This window comes from Schistocerca piceifrons, chromosome 3 (genome assembly GCF_021461385.2).
Source record: "Schistocerca piceifrons isolate TAMUIC-IGC-003096 chromosome 3, iqSchPice1.1, whole genome shotgun sequence".
NCBI lineage: Eukaryota > Metazoa > Arthropoda > Insecta > Orthoptera > Acrididae > Schistocerca > Schistocerca piceifrons.
Window position 1 is genome coordinate 342,857,600 of NC_060140.1, and position 20,959 is coordinate 342,878,558.

Below are 20,959 nucleotides of genomic sequence, written 5' to 3' on the forward strand. Positions count from 1 at the left end.
CATATACACATTCACACAAGTACAAAACACACACACACACACACACACACACACACACACACACACAGGGCCACTGTCTCTTGGGCACTGGGGTTTGGCTGGCTGTGACTTCGTCTGATGTGAGCAGTAATTTGCTGTGTTGGGTTGTGGGGGTAAGGAGGCAACATGGGGCAGGGAGGGGAGGGGGGAGATAACAGGCAAGGATGGGGGAAGGTGCTGTGCTGCCTGTGGCAGTGAGGAAGGTAGGATAGGGCCGCTAGGTATAGTCTCGGGATGCTGTGCTTGGGAAAGGGGATGAAGTGGGGAGGAGAATGAGGGGAAGGAGAGGAGGAGGAAAGACGAGTAAGTGCATCGGCAGGATAGAAGGCGTGAGTAGTGCTGGAGTGGGAACAGGGGAAGGGGATAGATAGGTGAAGGACAAGAACCACCGAAGGTTGAGATAAGGGAATACATGAATGAGGGGTATGTTGTAGGGAGAGTTACCATCTGTGCATTTCAAAAAAAGCTGGTGTTGGTGGAGGGTGTGAACCAGTTACTGAAGTGAAGTATATCATGTTGGACATGTTCAGCAACTGGGCGGTCCAGCTATCTCTTGGCCACAGTTTGGCGATGGTCATTCGTCTAGACAGACAGCTTGTTAGTCTTGATGCCCATAAAGTAAGCGACACCATATCTGCTGCTTAGTTGGTAGATCACTTGGGTGCTTTTGCAGGTGGCTCTGCCTGTGATGGATTAGAAGATGCCTGTGACAGGAGTGGTGCAGATGGCAATGTGAGGATGTATGCAACAGGTCTTGCATCTAGATCTCTTGAGGGATATGGGTCTTGAGGCAATGGGGTGGGAGCAACGATGAAGTAGGCATGGACAAGGATATTGCATAGATTCGGTGGATGGTGGAATACTGCTGTGGAAGGGGTGAGGAGGATTTTCCTTATTTCAGGGCACAATGCAAGTTAATCAAAACTTTGGTAGAGAATGTGATTCCCTTGTTCTGGTCCTGGATGCTACTATGTCAGGAGAGGAGTACGCCTTTCTACCCAGAAAATGGCTATGTGGGAGGTGTTAGGTGACTGGAGAGACAAGGCATGGGAGATCTGTTTGGGGACACGACAGGGAGGATAATTTTGGTCTGTGAAGGCCTCTGTGAGACCCTTTGCATGTTTGGAGATGGACTGCTCATCACTATGGATGCAACAACGATAGGTGGCTAAGCTGTGTGGGAGGGAGTTCTTGATGTGGAATAGGAGGAGGTATCATCGATGGTACAGAAGTAGCATTCTTGAGGTGGAGCTCATCATCAATGAGGGTGGCTTATTGGGTTGAGGATTACCAGGTGAAGCAAATGGGACAGAAGCTATGGATGTTCTGGAGGAATGTGGATAGAGTGCGTCTCTCCAGTCACCTCCTCCCTCCAACATACCCATTTTCCAGCCATAAAGGAGCACTCTTCCTGTGACTCAGTAACCACCCAGTCCTTTGCGTGGCTCATATCCCTGCAATAGACCTAGCTGCAAGACCTGTCTCATACATCGTCCAACTACCACTTACTCCAGTTCTTCCGCAGGCATCGAACCCAGTGGTTGGCAAGTCATGGCTTGGGAGCCACAAGCAGCTCTTTGATCCCTTGAGTGTGGCTCTTCCACAAAATAGACAGTGCAAATGAACCTTCATGGTCCATAGACAGCAGTTGGTTTTTGAGCTGAATGAGTCTATTTTGAAAAAGTGGCATTAAACAGGGGTGTAGATGACTGCTTGTGACAGTATCTACAAAAGTGTGAGTCGATTGGAGTGGGGGGAGGGAGGGGGACGGACTGTGCATGTGAGATTTTTAGTGTGACAAAAATGACAGAAAATGAAGTAGAATGAGATTTGCACTCTTCAGCAGAGTGTGCACTGATATGAAACTTCCTGGCAGATTAAAACTTTGTGCCCGACCGAGACTCGAACTTGGGACCTTTGCCTTTCGCGGGCAAGTGCTCTACCATCAGAGCTACCGAAGCATGACTGTGAGTACCGGGCGTGAGTCGTGCTTCGGTAGCTCAGATGGTAGAGCACTTGCCCGCGAAAGGCAAAGGTCCCGAGTTCGAGTCTTGGTCGGGCGCACAGTTTTAATCTGCCAGGAAGTTTCATATCAGCACACACTCTGCTGCAGAGTGAAAATCTCATTCTGGAAACGTCCCCCAGGCTGTGGCTAAGGCATGTCTCCGCAGTATCCTTTCTTTCAGGAGTGCTAGTTCTGCATGGTTCACAGGAGAGCTTCTGTAAAGTTTGGAAGGTAGGAGACGAGATACTGGCAGAAGTAAAGCTGTGAGTACCGGGCGTGAGTCGTGCTTCGGTAGCTCAGATGGTAGAGCACTTGCCCGCGAAAGGCAAAGGTCCCGAGTTGGAGTCTTGGTCGGGCACACAGTTTTAATCAGAAAATGAAGTAGTTGGGGTATCTATTCCATTGCAATGTGTGAAACAGTTTCTCATGATGTGTGGGAAAAAGCGTTCAATTTGGTGAAAGAAGAAGAAATTTATGTTTTAATGAACTAACAAACAGTTTGAAAGAAATTTTATATTAATTCTCAGTCGGAAGTACGTGAAACAGATGATCTAAATGACAAAGAAATATAAGCTTGTGCAGTTACATATAGTATTTTTCCTAGATATGACTGAATTTCTTATTTCCATTTTTACATACTTAGGTGATTTGTCTTTATCTTTAAGCAAGAGCTCTGAAACAAAGATAGGGTTTGCTCTTCTATCCTTTTACTCATGCGAACTGTCACTTTCAAGCATAAAGTTTTCAAGAGTAAACTGAGAAGTTGTCTTATTACTGAGAACCTGATTTACCCAAAAGAGATGCAAAATTATTGTTCATCTTACTTTTTGGTAGCCCAGTCATTGTCATGACTTAATTTCTATCAATATAGAATACTGTTTTTATGTACTATAATAGGTTTTGTTCAGCCCGTCTCAGTTTTAACTAAGACTTACAAATATAAATACAGTTTATTAAGTTAATGTTAGGGAGCATTGTGGAATGAAAGAAGATGTAGTGTTGATTATTAAAAAGCTATTTTGAGATGGTTTGGACATAGAGACAGTATGAAGGAAAGGAGAGAGAGACGAAACAAGTATATAAGAAGAGTGTTGATGCAACAGTTCAAAGGGGTTGACCTGAGCCAATGTACTGTATTCATATTGAGGATGTTTTTAGCAAAGGCCAGCTTATAAATGCCTTAATTAAGTAAAAAATTATCTAACTACCCACATAGCTTAATTTTTTTTAAAGAATTGTCCCTCTAAAGGTATTTAAATCTTTGGGCTGTTGATAGTTGGCTTTTCTGCCAAATGAGTTTGCCGACCATTGTTCTACCCCATCAAAGGCAGGGCCACCTGTGAGAGCAGACATGTGATCTACCAACTAATCTGCAACCAATGTGCTGCTTTCTATGTGGCATTATATCTAATGTCCTGCCTGTCCACATGAGTGGTCACTGCCAAACTGTGGCCAACTGGTGGCTTGACCACCCATTTACTGAAAATGCTTCCCAACACAGTGTGCTTCACTTCAGTGACGGCTTCAGAGCTTGTGCCATCTGGAGTCTTCCTATCAACACTAACTTTTCTGAATGCTTCTATCCTTTCTTCTGATAACCTCTGGGCCTCACCTTTCATTAGCTTGTGTAATCCACCTACCTATCCCTTTTCCTACTCCCACTCCAGCACTACGCATTCCTTCTATCCCCTCCCCCCTCCTTCCCCCCTCCAGGAAAGCCTCCCAAGGCTGCACCTAGCAGCCCTGGCCTGTCCCCACCACATCCCTGTAGCTCTCACAGACAACATGTTTCTGAGTGAGATGATGAAGTAGGGTATGAAAACAAGCAAATTTTTCTTCGTCAGCATTCAATATTTAAACAAAAAGAAAGTTAAAGGAATTATTAAGAAAAGTATAACGTATGACTCAACATTCTTTGTTTAACCTTTCATTAGCTAGATGTTCAGCTGCCAGTGTAGTACTGAGCTGTACTGTTCAAAAATGAGATGTGCATTGTACTTTTAATACTTGTAACACGTTGTTATTTTATGGTAGAGAGGGACTGTTGTTGAAAATTAAACATGAGACAAATTTGATTCTTGCATGCATTTTAAACTGCTTACAATTGGTTTACCATGCCACAGTGTCACTATGATTTGCTGCAAGCCACATTGAAACTCTTCTTTGAAGAAATACTTGGTCTCCTTAAAAAAGTCAGCAGATTCCTTTCTTGTAACGTGTTTCTTTCTAGATGTCATGTTCAGTTACATCATAGTACTACCAAATTTTTGTGGATTATAACATATTCAAGAAAATTCATTGTAATTCATCTGTAAATCTATTTTTAGGGGAGTCAGGACTGCTACTATTCCGGCTTGTGGAAAAGTTATAACCAGTATAGCAATTAAGGAGGTAAGTCCGTACTATAAGCAGTAATAAAAGTGTATTATGTTCTTAAAAGCCGAAGTCCCTTCCATAGCCCTTTAGAGAAAACTGGCCAAGCAGTCAGCACCACATGCTATCACATTTATATGTAATTCAGATGTATGTTGCCAGATGATAAACGTATTAAAAAAAAATACATTTCAATTGAGCATAACTTCTTTGGTTTATCGTAGAAATATTTGTGGGCACTGTAGAAATTCAATTTACATTAATAAATTTGTTAAAATAGACCATAACCTGTTTGTACCTCTGAGTACTTAAGTGTTCACCTGAGTGTCACCATTACTTAATGCTCAGCATTATTTGCGGGATCCCAGGTAAACACAGCAAACAAGACTTGCCATTGAATTTTCATGTAGGTAGGGAGAGAGCAGCATGAGAATTTCTGAGTGCGTTAAAAATGCTAATACACAGTAAGCAAAATAAAACTGTCACCAAAGCTCACCTACAAATAAAACCTACAGAAAGTGAACACAGTAAAAATATCACCATTTGGAGAAAACCTGATATAATGTTAAAGATGATGTATTCATTTTTTTTGGGGGGGGGGGGGGGGTGGTATGTCACAGAGAAGTGTGAATGTGTTAATAAATTATCAATATAATTTTGTTTGTTACTCCACCAGTCCAAAGGGAATATAAATGAAAATTGGAAAACAATTTTCAAGTGTAGAAATAAGAGCATAACTATAGAAAAAATTGCATCAAAACCCACACATGCTAGAAGAACTTTTCACTGGAGTTGTAGGCGAAGAGAGAGAATTTGATTTAAGACTAATGGACACATGTTTGTATACTTTTCAAGAGTTAAAATCATGTGTACTGATGACATAAAGTAGTTTCTTGCTACCCTAAGCACTATAGTCCCCTTATTGACTTTCAGTTTTGTTAATGTTCTACATAACATTGTAAATAGTCAACAAAAATAACAGTATTTCCTTCTCATCCCATCCAGTGAGTCTCCCCTGACCTGGGTTTCTGGGTGACTTTTCTGAACTTTCCCATTTCCTAAACCTCACCAATAATTTTCCTTCACCTCTCTTCCTTCCCTTTCAACCCTTCTGTCGGAGGAAGGAGCCACTGGCTCCGAAAGCTCGCAAATTTAAATACCTTAATATGTGCAGTCTCCTGCTACCGCTTGGTGAGTTGACTTTTTATCCATCCAGTTACATTGTACCGAAAATAGTCGGTAGAGCTAGGAGGAGAGAGCAGTCACATGCAGCAACATCCATAGTATATACTTTGTACACAGGATTTACCATTCTTCCTTAAAGAAGTGAAAGTGTGTATTTGTCTGTGTTGAGTGGCAGTTGTGTACATTATTATATACTCTCTCGGCCCCCCCTCCGTTTTTGTGTGTGTGTGTGTTTTTTTTTTTTAAATAATGCCTCCAGTTCTGGTTAAAAGAACCAGAGCTATATTTTATTTCTCTTGTTTTTTATTTTGTGTGTTTTCATTTTATAAGTTTATGCCACTTAAAACATCCCAGTCGATATTTGGAGCTCTTGCTGTTGTCTACTTATTGTTACTCAATTAGGAGGCGACTACTTAGGTTAGTACATTTTTTTGTAATTTTATGTAGTTTTATGTAGGAGGAGTATGAACAATGTAGGAAAAAGACAGATGCTACTTACCATAAAGAAGATGTGTCAAGTTGTAGACAGGCACAATTCTTTTGGTTGCAGCCTTCATCAGTAAAACACACACACACACACACACACACACACGCTACCAACTCCAGCATCTCAGACCGGAATGCAGCATCACATGGGCATGGGATGTGCAACCAGCAATCTGGAGGGGGTGGGGAATGGGAAGGAACAGCAGTGTATGAGTGGGTACAGAGATGAGCACTGTGTGGTGGACTGTGCAGAGACTAGACTGGCAACATGCGCAGCGTCAGGAGGTTGTTGGGCAGAGCACAACATGCAGCTGAATATAACACACTTGATTTCAGTGGCTGCTTCACTACCTGAGCCATCTAGATCTTTCCCTTCACCATCAGCTTTTCTGAACTGTATAGATGGGAGTTATCCTTACGACAAATACTCTGCTCCTTCAATTATCCCAGACTCAACCTATGGTAACATACTGTCCCCATACTCTCCCCCCAACAGTTTCCATTCCCTTTGTCCTACCATCTATGCCACATTCTCCTGCTCCTCTCCTTTTTTGCTCCTTTTTTGCTCCTTTTTTTCTTGCCTCCCTGACCCACAACATCCTTACACTGTGTGTGTTGCCAGTCTCATCCCTGCACAGTCCACCAGACAGTATTCATGTCTCCCCCCACCCACACATTGCTGTCCCTTCCCCTTCTCCGCCCCCTCCAGATTGCTGCTTGTATCCCACGTGATGTTGCGTTCCGACCCGCGTATCTTTTAATTTTGCCTGTCTGCGACCTGACGTGTCTTCTTTACAGTAAGTAGCAATCTTTCTTTTACTACATTGTTGATATTCCTACCTGGAGTTTCCATTGTTTGATTTATGTAGGAGAAAATTGAAAGGTACTGTGCTTGTTTGGTGTGGACTTAAGGTGGATTGATTTCTGGGCAGATACAGCCAAAAAAGTTTTGTTGACCATGGTTGACATCCATCAGCCTGCTGTTGTGGTGAAGAGCACCAGTGTCAAAAGCTGTATCATCTTTGATCCAACTGAAATCCCCTGGAAACCCCAATGGCTTTGTATTTTCTGATACACAACATTGACCACTTTATCACTTGAGGATAAGGGGCACATAGTGTGGATACCTGTCTGAGTGGAAGTCAAATATGGGGACTGGCCACAAGGTTGCCCCCTTACACCTTAGCAACAGGTACAAGGTGCTGGGATGTCTCATCTTTTTACTATGATGTCCAGACAAGCACAGAGAGTAGATGCGTTGGTCATAGGGAGCTCCTGTGTTAGATGGTTAATGGAGCCACTCAGAAAATTGTCACACAGGTTGGGAAAGAAGGCTGTTGTGTGTCACACTGGGTGCAACCTGCCGAAAATTGCAACTCGTGTCTGTACAAATGATGCTTGTTGCCTGAGTGCTGTGGCCATCCTTGGTTCCTGTAGATGGTTTGTTGAACTAATTGAAGAGAGAAAGCCTTGTTGACAGGGTGAAGTAGGGTCCACAGTTTCCACCATTCTGCCCTCAGTTTGAGCCTTTTAGTTGGACCTGTGAAGTAGTTATAAATCAGAAGCTGTGATGATTCTGTGATGAACGTGTATACATATTTCTCAACCACTGTTATCAGGAGGAGAACTGCATGTCTTCCTTCAGTAGGTCAGACATGTGCTAAACAAAGGAAGAATCTACATAGGTAGTAGAAAAGTTTTTCTCTTTTATGGCTTCATTACAGATCAGTAAGAGAAAATGTTGATGTGCTTTTAGTAAATTGCAGGTTTAGAGCTGTTAAAGAACTGACATGAAGACAACATCTTAGAACTTGTTATAAGTAACAGAAATGAACTTTTTGAAAGAGTTAACATAGAGGGGCAATTCAGTGACCATAAGGCAGTCATAGTATCAGTGGCTGCAGGTGTTACAAACAGTGCTAAGAAAGATAAGAAAATATTTTTGTTTAGAAAGAGTGACAGGAAACAAATTGCAGAGTATCTGAACAGTCAACATCAGATATTTATCTCTGGTAATGATGATGTGAAGCACAAATAGATAAACCAAAAACACTGTATGATGTGTATTACACTTGTATGTGATGAGCAGCTGGTAAAGATCAGCCATAGTTTTATTATAGGATGTCCAAGCTTGAAAGCCTGTCCGTGGGCAAACTCATCATGCATGAGCAGTCAGACAGCTGGGCTGTAGCCTTTGTGAGAAAATAAGGCCATCTATCAGGTACAGTATACAACATGCAATTGTTCAGTGTTGTATCAGAACAGCCTGTTATATTGTGTTATGAAGTTAACATGAAAGCAAAGAGAGCTGTTCCACAGATGTAAGTGAATTAATAACATTTTAGCAACAAAAACTGTCTGAAGCCAAAATGAGCATAAGAAGAACAATGTGAGAAAGCTCATTGAATTCAAAAGTGATATTTTGTCAGTCAATCTGACCAAAACTCATTAGAAGCTTTAGTCTACTGTAGAGTAAGGAAGTGGATCGAACCCATCTATTCAGTCACCTAGAGCCCACATAGATGATGACGAAAGGCCAAAATATTGAATTTGGTCTCACATAATTGTTTTACTGCAGAAGACATGGTCCCTCCTTTCAAGTCTCACTGGGATGCTGAAATTACAGATATTAAGCTGAGTGACAGTGGAATAGAAAATCAACTACAACGGCTCATCGGTGCAAACGAATTTGCACTGGAGGGGATATTGCATCAACTGAACTTGCTGGATGTCAGCTTCACTTCATAATGTAATGATGTTGTGGCACAAGACATCTTAATTTGAAAAAAGAAAGAGCACAGAACACTGAAAATATTTTTTGTGTATATTTTTTAAGTATAGGTTGTGTTGACAGAGTGGTCTGTAGCATAGCTGGAGGCTTAGTTTGGGTTGAAGGGTGCCAATTTGTTTGTGAGCCAGGGACCTTGATCAGGTTTGATTAATAGAAGAGATAGACAAGATACAATGAAGAATGGCTTGTGTTGTTATGGGTTTGTTAGTAAGCCGAGAGCTTAACAGAGGTAGTCAATAAATCCCATTGACAAATGCAAGAGAGGTGTTAGGGCTCTTGGAGAGATTTATTGTTCAAAATTTCACAATGTTGCAAAAAGTTTGTCAGAATGTTACTTTGTCCCACATATGTTGAATACAACTCGAGAGTACTTCGACAACACTCAGGTAGTTCATAGAAACACATGTCATGTGTGGAAAAATGGCTGCATGATACTGTTGCACGAGAGAGAATCTGTGAGTAAACATGTTGTCTGTAACACACCATTGTGCCATCAGAGTGCCCTCAGTCTCTACAAGCCATGACCTGCAGTCATACCCGATGGCTCCCCAGACTGACACCAAGAGTAACACCGGAGACCCTTCCCCAGGTTGCCACCATGCTCATTGATGATGGTCATCTGGGGTAGTGCAGAGCCATGATTTGTCACCGAACAGAATGCATCACCGTTTCTCAGTAATCGTAGCATCCTGAACATGGCACCACTCTAAACACAGCCATTTGTGTTGTGGTGTTAACGGCAGCGTATGTATGGGATGGTAATTCCCTAGTTCAGCTGCTACTAGTCTCCAAGCAGTGGTGCAGAATTACACAGAAGGTTACAGGGAGTCCATTAGTTATTTTCCGATGACAGGTGCGGATGTGACATGATTGCAATGTGCTCTGTGCACTGTATGGTGATCCTCCCTTGTGATGGTCAGGTGTTTTTGATCAGAACCTTGATGATGACTATGCCTACCTTCACGTTCCCATGCATTCCAACATTGGGCCATGTCATGACTGAACGAGATATTGCACAATTTGACTATCCAGTCAAGTGGATACCCTCAATGACACTCCTTTCAAACTACATCTGGTGCTGATAATTGCCATCCCACTTGAGTATATGGCATCTCCTTGTCTTTCACACCATTCACTCAACATCTGAGCTGTTCATGCCCCTAATGTAATCTACCAGGCCTGATAACAACAGTAAACATGAACAACACTAATGCCGTCTGGTGGCCATTCTATCTGTCACAAGGAATTGCAACCCTAGTCTTGCGACAAATTCTTGAGTGTTCTGGCTGTTTCGGGACTTTTATTAGATTTTATTACTGGAAAAGAGAGAGAGAGAGAGAGAGAGAGAGAGAGAGAGAGAGAGAGAGAGAGAGAGAGAGAGAGAGAGATCTAATGAAGAGCGATATGCCTTATCAAAGGTTTGTTTAGTAAGCATATGCACTAGTGCTCAATAAATTGTGTTGGCAAATTCGAGGAAGCTGTTGTGTATCTCGGAGAGGTTTACTGTTGAAATTTCAGAATGTTTCAGGAAGGGTTATATTACCTTTTCCCTCATGCATCTCAGGAAATGACCATAACCAGAAAATAAGAGAAATTGGAGCTCTTATGGAGGCTTACCAATAGCTGTTCATCCCATGCACCATTTGGGAATGGAACAGACAAATACAGTCTGCATCACGCAGAAATGTGACTTGCACAATACAGATCTACACAAAACCTAATGTAAATGTAGATGTAGACAGTAAAAGGTGATAATGCAAAGTTTTCCTGCAGAAGTGTAGGCAATATCTTGAACTGTCAGTCACACTTAAGCAATTCAAAATCTTCTGTGATTATAAGTTCGATTAGATTAGAATGGATTACATTGTGTTCATGGATGCATGGTGTGGAGATCATTCTGAATGAGGAATATATCAGAAAAGGAAAAATATGGTATAATTAATCTACACAAGAACTGATATCCTGAGATTCAATCTTTGTTGCACGTATTCAAAGTGAAGTACTGCTCAGGCGTATAGAATAAGTCATACATTACAAATGCATTTCATTTAAAAATTAATACTACACTTTTCATAAATGTGTAGATGTATATAAAATGAATTGCTAAAATATTTTAGACCATTACACCAAGCATTTTCAAAAGAAAAGAATTAACAATATATACCTATTCTGATCATATTAATCTACTTAAAACATGTAGAAGTTGAATATTAGACATACATTATTGTATGTGCTAGTAATAATGTTGCAGTCATCAGCCCTTTAACATCCTCTACTAAATTAAAGTGTCATCTTTATTTTTATGAAACCTGCTGCTATATGTAACCCCATCTTTCCTGCATGCTTTTACCACCTTTCCAATAGTTTATCAACTCTGTCTTTTCTCATCTCTTGGAATACAGCAAAGTAGTTGCATTTCTGTCTACTATCCCTTTACCTGAGTGCTTTCCTGCCCACTTCCATTAAATTTTTGTTACCATTACCTCACTCCAATACGTTACATTTGTTTGTTTTCCTATATCTCATAGTAATTCTCAGCATACGTCTCTCTAATGCATCCTAAGCAGCCCAAAGTTTGTAGACAGTTTTTGCTTGAGAAGTCCATGGATCACTGCCAAGTCAAAACTGCTAATACAAGGTGATTGTAAATTTTCCATTTCATACTCATTGAAAGATTAGTGTTGAAAAGGCCCTATCTGATTTACCAAAACCCAGACCATTTTTACTGGTTTTTTTTTTTTTCCTGACCACCAGGCATTGTCTTCAATGGCCCCAAGTATAACTCAACAATTGGTTGTACGACTTAGTGATTTGCACTATTTTACTTTTATTTTGTTTTAAACATTTTTGGAAGGTGGCTATTAGCAGTCATCAAGTAATGTATAAAACACATTTTTGACCATCAGCTGCTTTTATTTTAACCCCCAAGTATTAACCAGTCTCAGTCATGGACCATCTTCACAGATAAGCCACCACACTACATTTGTCATTACTTAAATAATGTGTTGAGCATGTCTTGAATATCAGTATATGACACAGGACTTTTACAAGCAAACATACTAATACTAAGTGTACACAGAGCATATGACAATTATGTTATGTCAAATTTACTCTCAGCTCATCAGAGTATTTTTATCTGTGGATGAAGTCTTCATAGTGATCTTCGGTCCTTCTTTGTTTGATCATCATCTTGTTTCCTGTACTTGCTGTACAAGATATCTTTTATTCATAAGCCACAGGTGTGGGGAGCTTTTTAACCATTTTTTCTTGAATGGTAACAATACATGTACATATACTGTATATTTTTCTTTTTTTCCAGATCCATGCCAAGGTATATCTCCAGCTTCAGAGTATAATGGCAGATGCAGGAACAAGAGATAATCACAGTTCACTGATACAGCTTGTAAAAACAATGGGCTCCATTGTTACTGCATGTGAACCAGCATTTCGAGATGATGGTAAAGTGTTATATTCAGAATACATACAGTCAAGTAGTAGATTTGATGATGCATTTAGAAGGGGATAAATTTCCTTTAGCTGCTTTTCATGCAAGATAAAATTTCTATAATATTCTAAATGTGTTCAAGGATCATATATTACCTTGTAGTGATATATCTGTTTCCATCTTTCTTTCATTTTAATGTAGTACAACAAGGAGGCATGTGTGGGTCACCTCATAGTTCTGAAGGGGGATGAACATAATTGTTGGTCATAAAAGGTAATTTAAACTTAGTAATGGAAGCTCCAGTTTGGAATAATATAAGGAAAAAGACACACTGATACTCACCATAAAGGTGACAAATTCCATTGCAGAGAGGCACAACGAAAAGACAGTTACGAGGGGCGTTTGAAAAGTCTGTGAAAAGTCCGAGAGATGGCACCACTGGCACGTTTTGAGGTCATGTGTAGTGAGTAGCATATTTGGAAAGAACACCCACCGAGTTGGAGCCATATTGGTCTACTTCTTTGTGTTTCTCATTCTTGTGAATCAAGGAAGTAGAGTGATTATCAAAAAATGGACGAAAAAGAATTTCGTGTGGTGATTAAATATTACCTTATGAAAGGCAAAACTCCTCAGGAGACTAAAGAGAAGCTTGATAAACATTACAGTGACTCTGCACCTTCGATTAGAACAGTTTACAAGTGGTTTCAAAATTTTTGGAATGGCCATATGGGCACAGGTGATGCTGAACATTCTGGATGCCCTGTGGAGGTTACAACTCCAGAAAACATCGATAAAATCCATGATATGGTGGTGGATGACAGAAGAGTTAAGGAGCGTGAGATTGCTAGTTCTGTGGGCATCTCGAATGAACAGGTAGATAATATTTTGTATAAACATTTGGACATGAGAAAGCTATCTGCAAGATGAGTTCGATGATTGCTCACGCTTGACCAAAAGTGGAATCCTATGAAGTGTTGCAAGAATGGTTTGCAGTTGTTCAGGAAGAATCCGCAACACTTTAAGTGTTGTTTCATCACTGTAGATGAAACATGGATACATTACTATACTCCTGAGACCAAACAACAATCAAAACAGTGGGTTACCAAGGGAGAATCTGCACCAAAAAAGGCAAAGACCATTCCTTCGGACAGTTATGGCTACTGTCTTTTGGGATTTGCAAGGGGTAATCCTCATCGACTATCTGGAAAAGGGTAAAACTATTACGGGTGCATATTATTCATCGTTATTGGTCCATTTGAAAACTGAGCTGCAAGGAAAATGCCATTGATTGGACCGCAAAAAAGTCCTTTTCCACCATGACAATGCACCAGCACACACCTCAGCAGTTATGGTTGCAAAATTAATGGAAATAGGATTCCAACTAGTTTCATATCCCCTGTATTCTCCAGACTTGGCTCTCTCAGACTACTATTTGTTCTAATAAACATTTTTGGAGCAGTAATCAAAAATTTTAAAAATTTTTCTTTCAAAAATTCACAGTTGACATCAGAGCAGCTGAGAAGAGTGCTCCACCTACCATCTTCGAAGGTTGCCATGGGTCTGATGTTGGTCATGTGATATGACCGAAACTGGTCACCTATGTTCTTGAAGCATACGTGGTGTGATCAGGACTGAATTTTTGAAAGAAAAAATTTTACTATTTGTTCCCCAATTTGAAGAAATGGCTGGTGGGACAAAAGATTTTATTCAAACAAGGTGGTGATTGCCAGCAACTAGTAGCTATTTTGCAGACTTGAATGATTTCTATTATTTGGAGGGGATCAACAAATTAGAACAGCGTTGGACGAAGTGTGTAAGTCTAAAAGGAGACTATGTTGAAAATAGTTTTTATTTTTGCATGGACTTTTCAAATGCCCCTTGTACATATTTAGCTATTGGCTGAAAAGGAAAACACACACACAGACACACACACACACACACACACACACACACACACACACACACACACACACACACACACACACACATATATATATATAAAAACAAAGATGAAGTGACTTACCGAACAAAAGCGCTGGCAGGTCGATAGACACACAAACAAACACAAACATACACACAAAATTCAAGCTTTCGCAACAAACTGTTGCCTCATCAGGAAAGAGGGAAGGAGAGGGGAAGACGAAAGGAAGTGGGTTTTAAGGGAGAGGGTAAGGAGTCATTCCAATCCCGGGAGCGGAAAGACTTACCTTAGGGGGGAAAAAGGACAGGTATACACTCGCACACACGCACATATCCATCCACACATACAGACACAAGCAGACACATATATATATATATATATATATATATATATATATATATATATATATATATATATATAATAGAGGGAAACATTCCTGCCAACCCGAATTTTGGTACAGATTTATTGATGACATTTTCGTGATCTGGACTCACAGTGAAGAAGAACTCCAGAATTTCCTCTCCAACCTCAACTCCTTTGGTTCCATCAGATTCACCTGGTCCTACTCCAAATCCCATGCCACTTTCCTTGACGTTGACCTCCACCTGTCCAATGGCCAGCTTCACACGTCCGTCCACATTAAACCCACCAACAAGCAACAGTACCTCCATTATGACAGCTGCCACCCATTCCACATCAAACGGTCCCTTCCCTACAGCCTAGGTCTTCGTGGCAAACGAATCTGCTCCAGTCCGGAATCCTTGAACCATTACACCAACAACCTAAAAACAGCTTTTGCATCCCGTAACTACCCTCCCGACCTGGTACAGAAGCAAATAACCAGAGCCACATCCTCATCTCCTAAAACCCGGAACCTTCCACAGAAGAACCCCAAAAGTGCCCCACTTGTGACAGGATACTTTCCGGGACTGGATCAGATTCTGAATGTGGCTCTCCAGCAGGGATACGACTTCCTCAAATCCTGCCCTGAAATGAGATCCATCCTTCATGAAATCCTCCCCACTCCACCAAGAGTGTCTTTCCGCCGTCCACCTAACCTTCGCAACCTCTTAGTTCATCCCTATGAAATCCCCAAACCACCTTCCCTACCCTCTGGCTCCTACCCCTGTAACCGCCCCCGGTGTAAAACCTGTCCCATGCACCCTCCCACCACCACCTATTCCAGTCCTGTAACCCGGAAGGTGTACACGATCAAAGGCAGAGCCACGTGTGAAAGCACCCACGTGATTTACCAACTGACCTGCCTACACTGTGAAGCGTTCTATGTGGGAATGACCAGCAACAAACTGTCCATTCGCATGGATGGACACAGGCAGACAGTGTTTGTTGGTAATGAGGATCACCCTGTGGCTAAACATGCCTTGGTGCACGGCCAGCACATCTTGGCACAGTGTTACACCGTCCGGGTTATCTGGATACTTCCCACTAACACCAACCTGTCAGAACTCCGGAGATGGGAACTTGCCCTTCAGCATATCCTTTCTTCTCGCTATCCGCCAGGCCTCAATCTCCGCTAATTTCTAATTTCATTTTGCCGCCGCTCATACCTCACCTGTCTTTCAACTTCATCTTTGCCTCTGTACATCCGCCCCGACTGACATCTCTGCCCAAACTCTTTGCCTTTACAAATGTCTGCTTGTGTCTGTGTATGTGTGGATGGATATGTGTGTGTGTGCGAGTGTATACCTGTCCTTTTTTCCCCCTAAGGTAAGTCTTTCCGCTCCCGGGATTGGAATGACTCCTTACCCTCTCCCTTAAAACCCATATCCTTTTGTCTTTCCTTCTCCTTCCCTCTTTCCTGACGAGGCAACCATTGGTTGCGAAAGCTAGAATTTTGTGTGTATGTTTGTGTTTGTTTGTGTGTCTATCGACCTGCCAGCGCTTTTGTTTGGTAAGATATATATATATCTGTCTGCTTGTGTCTGTATGTGTGGATGGATATGTGCGTGTGTGCGAGTGTATACCTGTCCTTTTTCCCCCTAAGGTAAGTCTTTCCGCTCCCGGGATTGGAATGACTCCTTACCCTCTCCTTTAAAACCCACTTCCTTTCGTCTTCCCCTCTCCTTCCCTCTTTCCTGATGAGGCAACAATTTGTTGCGAAAGCTTGAATTTTGTGTGTATGTTTGTGTTTGTTTGTGTGTCTATCGACCTGCCAGCGTTTTTGTTCGGTAAGTCACCTCATCTTTGTTTTTATATATATATATATATATATATATATATATATATATATATATATATATATATATATATAATAGAGGGAAACATTCCACGCGGGAAAAATATATTTAAAAACAAAGATGATGTGACTTACCATACGAAAGCGCTCGCAGGTCGATAGAAGCACAAACAGACACATACATACACACAAAATTCAAGCTTTCGCAACAAACTGTTGCCTCATCAAGAAAGAGGGAAGGAGAGGGAAAGACGAAAGGAAGTGGGTTTTAAGGGAGAGGGTAAGGAGTCATTCCAATCCCGGGAGCAGAAAGACTTACCTTAGGGGGAAAAAAGGACGGGTATACGCGCCCCCCCCCCCCCCCACACACACACACACACACACACACACACACACACACAGACTCTGAATGTGGCTCTCCAGCAGGGATACGACTTCCTCAAATCCTGCCCCGAAATGAGATCCACCCTGCATGAAATCCTCCCCACTCCACCAAGAGTGTCTTTCCGCTGTCCACCTAACCTTCGTAACCTCTTGGTTCATCCCTATGAAATCCGCAAACTACCTTCCCTACCCTCTGGCTCCTACCCTTGTAACCACCCCCGGTGTAAAACCTGTACCATGCACCCTCCCACCACCACCTACTCCAGTCCTGTAACGTGGAAGGTGTACACGATCAAAGGCAGAGCCACGTGTGAAAGCACCCACATAATTTACCAACTGACCTGCCTACACTGTGACGCTTTCTATGTGGGAATGACCAGCAACAAACTGTCCATTCCCATGAATGGACACAGGCAGACAGTGTTTGTTGGTAATGAGGATCACCCTGTGGCTAAACATGCCTTGGTGCACGGCCAGCACATCTTGGCACAGTGTTACACTGTCCGGGTTATCTGGATACTTCCCACCAACACCAACCTATCCGAACTCCGGAGATGGGAACTTGCCCTTCAATATATCCTCTCTTCTCGTTATCCACCAGGCCTCAATCTCCGCTAATTTCAAGTTGCCACCACTCATACCTCACCTGTCATTCAATAACATCTTTGCCTCTGCACTTCCACCTTGACTGACATCTCTGCCCAAACTCTTTGTCTTTAAATATGTCTGCTTGTGTCTGATATGTGTGGATGGATATGTGTGTGTGTGTGTGTGTGTGTGTGTGTGTGTGTGCGTGTGTGTGCGTGCGCGAGTGTATACCCGTCCTTTTTTCCCCCTAAGGTAAGTCTTTTCGCTCCCTGGATTGGAATGACTCCTTACCCTCTCCCTTAAAACCCACATCCTTTCGTCTTTCCCTCTCCTTCCTTCTTTCCTGACGAAGCAGCGGTTGCGAAATCTTGAAATTTTGTGTGTGTGCTTGTTTTCTTTCTTTCTTTTTTTTATTATTATTTTTTTTTATTATTATTGTGTCTATCTACCAGCGCTTTCCCGTGTGGAAAGTCATGGAATCTTTGTTTTTAATATACACACACATTCATTCACACAAGGAAGCACACCTCGTGCATACATGACCGCCATGTCTAGCAGCTAGAACAGAAGCAGCAATCTGGAGGAGGCAATGAAGGGTAAGGGATAGCAGGTTACTGGTGGAAGGGTAAGGGATAGCAGGTTACGGGTTGGGGGGAGACAAGAGTGCTGCCTGGCAGAGCATGCAGAGACTAGTAGGAAGCATGACAAGACTGCAACCGGTGCAGCATTGAGAGGCTGTGGGGAACGGTGGAGGGGGATGAAAATAACTAGGAGGTGGTAGGACAGAGGGGGTGAAACTGTTGAGTGGAGAATGTAGGGACAGTAGGTTACTGTAGGTTGAGGTCAGGATAACGAAACAGTCTCTGCTTCCAGAATTATCCCAGCCTCAACCTGCGGTAATGCACTGTCCCAACCCCCTCCACCCAACAGTTTCCACCCCCCTCTGTCCTATCATTTCCTTGCTATTATTGTCCTCCCACGCTCATTGTTTGCTGTCCTCTGCCAATGCACCCTCCCATCTTTCTCCTTCCCCACTCCTGTCCTTTTCCACTGCCTGATGCCCCGTCTGTCCACCTCCCTGTCTAACAGTCTCCGGACACTGTAATTTAACACAATGCAAATAAACACACTATACAGGGTATTTTTTTTTAAATAGTGAGAACTATCCTACTGATAACAATGCTTCTCCTCATATGAAGGGGTCTGCAGAAAAGGGTGCTAACCCACTGAGCATATTCTATTTTATTTCATGTTATATGTTTGGTTAAAATCAAAGAGAACAACATAAATATGATTTTGGTTTTCCAATAAAACACTTGTGTCTGCTGCATGCAAAATTTTGGCAGTCCCTCTTATTCTTGGCATACCATGTCTGTCTCTGTGAAGAAAATCATCTTTCATTTTGTTATCCTCTCTTCCTTGCAATTTCTTAACTATTTCATGCAAATCTTCGATTACCATAATTTCATAAGCTACTTGATATTCTGTAACAGTTTCCGTTAATGCGTCCCTAAATTTGATATGAATGCACTAGATTTCAGAGTTTCAAATTTTACTACGCCATTTATTACACCTGATTTGAACTTTTACCACTTCAACATGTCCAGCATTATCAGAAAAGTCAACTACATCATCAATATTACTTCACTGTTTGCATCATTATCATATCCAGAATTAACAATTTCATTCAAATTCACTTCAGCATTATTCCAAATAAAACCATCAATACTATCGACAACACAATAACCAGCAACAACATCGTAATAAATAACTTGTAATTTTAACTGTATTTTGTGTTGGTGTTTGATGGCAGAACATAACATAATAATATGAAATAGGAAACACTTTCATTTTATCATCTCTTCCTTGCAATTTCTTAACTATTTCATGCAAATCTTCCATTACCACAATCACTGATAAAATATCTTTTACCTGTGAAACTGTAGAATACTAACCTGTATTGACATATACTTTTATAACTGCTTTATTTAGTCTGTTATACTTAATCATATTATCTTGTTGCTGGCAATATTTGCACACTTTAATTACTTCCAGTATGGAACATTCAGCTCTTAGCTTTTGCTCTGTTTTGTTGATATCATCCCTAATTTTGCCATTTAACCAGATTTAATCCATTGAATTACATTTGGTCTCATACTTCAGCTTGTTTTCAGTATCAGCTTAATATTTTCCAATGACTGGATGCTACTCATAAGTTCAACTTCTGGGTCTTCAATACTGTGTTTAATCACAACCAATTGACTATTCATTTTCACTGAAGCTTCGAGTACTGAAGTTATGATGTTCACTTTCATTTCACAACTATCCATTGAGCCTACTCTGGTTCATTATTTCAAAATTTATAGACCCTGTTGACTTTCACAGTAGTATTTATTCATTTTTATGTTGTTGATAAACCCAACACAAGACTCAGATACATGTTGCTACATGAGACAGTACATTTTTTCACTATTTTTACTTATTTTTAGTAATCCTGTTGCTTCTCACAAAACAAACAAAGCTGGAGCATTGCTATTACTTTGTGTGGCTGCCCACACTACTATCTGGTTTGTCGGTACCTAATGTGGACAGCTGCTGCTCGGTGGCACCGCATAGACACACTGGCAGATTATCCATGCCACACTCACTGTAGTTTCTGATGTCTTTGACATTTTGTGATTTCACTTCGAAGGTTGCTTGGTATTTACAACACCCCTATGTGTACAACTATATCTACATCATTATTTTGTAATTCACATTTCAGTGTTCAGCAGACGATTCATAGAACCTCATTGACTATTTCTTGACCATTCCACTCTTGAAAAGCATGTGGAAAAAATGAACACAAAATCTTTTTGTGCAAGCTCTTGATTTCTCTTATTTTATATTATAGTGGTTTCTCTGTATGTAGTGGGTGCCAGTAACATATTTTTGCATTGGGAAGAGAGAATTGGTGATTTAAATTTCTAGAAAAGATCTCTAAGATCTCTCTACAGTTAAAAACACCTTTGTTTTAAGTATTGCCGCCCTAACTCGTGTGTCATATCCATGAAAACCTCTCCCCTATTTTGCAACCTTACAAAACGAGCTGCCCTCTCTGAACTTTTTCGGTGTCCTCCATCAATCCTAGACGATAAGGATCCCATACTGCAAAACACTACTCCAGAAGAGGAAGGACAGTCTCTTTGGTAGATCTGTTGCATCTTCTAAGTGTTCTGCCAATAAAACACAATCTTTGATTCACCTTCCCCACAACAATTTCTATGTAATGTTCAAGTTTAAGTTGTTCAGAATTGCATTTCGAAGTATTTAGTTTGAATCAATATCTTTTAAATTTGTGTGATCATGTACCTAAAGTTGAATGGATTCTTTTAATATTCATATGGAGGGGACACTCTTTTTTTTATTTTGTTGGGTCAGTTGTCACATTTCACATACAGATATCTTGCAAAATGACTTAGACAGTTCATTTTAATCTTCTGATATCTGTATTAGACACTAAATGCATGCCACATATGCAGAGAATCATAGATGGTTGCTTGGAT

General features: G+C 41.1%; 1 protein-coding gene across 1 annotated transcript in view; it reads left to right on the top strand.

The window, feature by feature from the left end:
* The window catches only part of LOC124788146 (RAB11-binding protein RELCH homolog), a 136,004-nt gene that overhangs the window by 77,665 nt on the left and 37,380 nt on the right, over window positions 1-20,959 (top strand). The window contains exons 16-17 of the mRNA XM_047255292.1: window positions 4,372-4,435; window positions 12,199-12,337. Coding sequence (XP_047111248.1) covers window positions 4,372-4,435; window positions 12,199-12,337 — 203 coding nt within the window. The remainder of the gene's footprint in view (window positions 1-4,371; window positions 4,436-12,198; window positions 12,338-20,959) is intronic.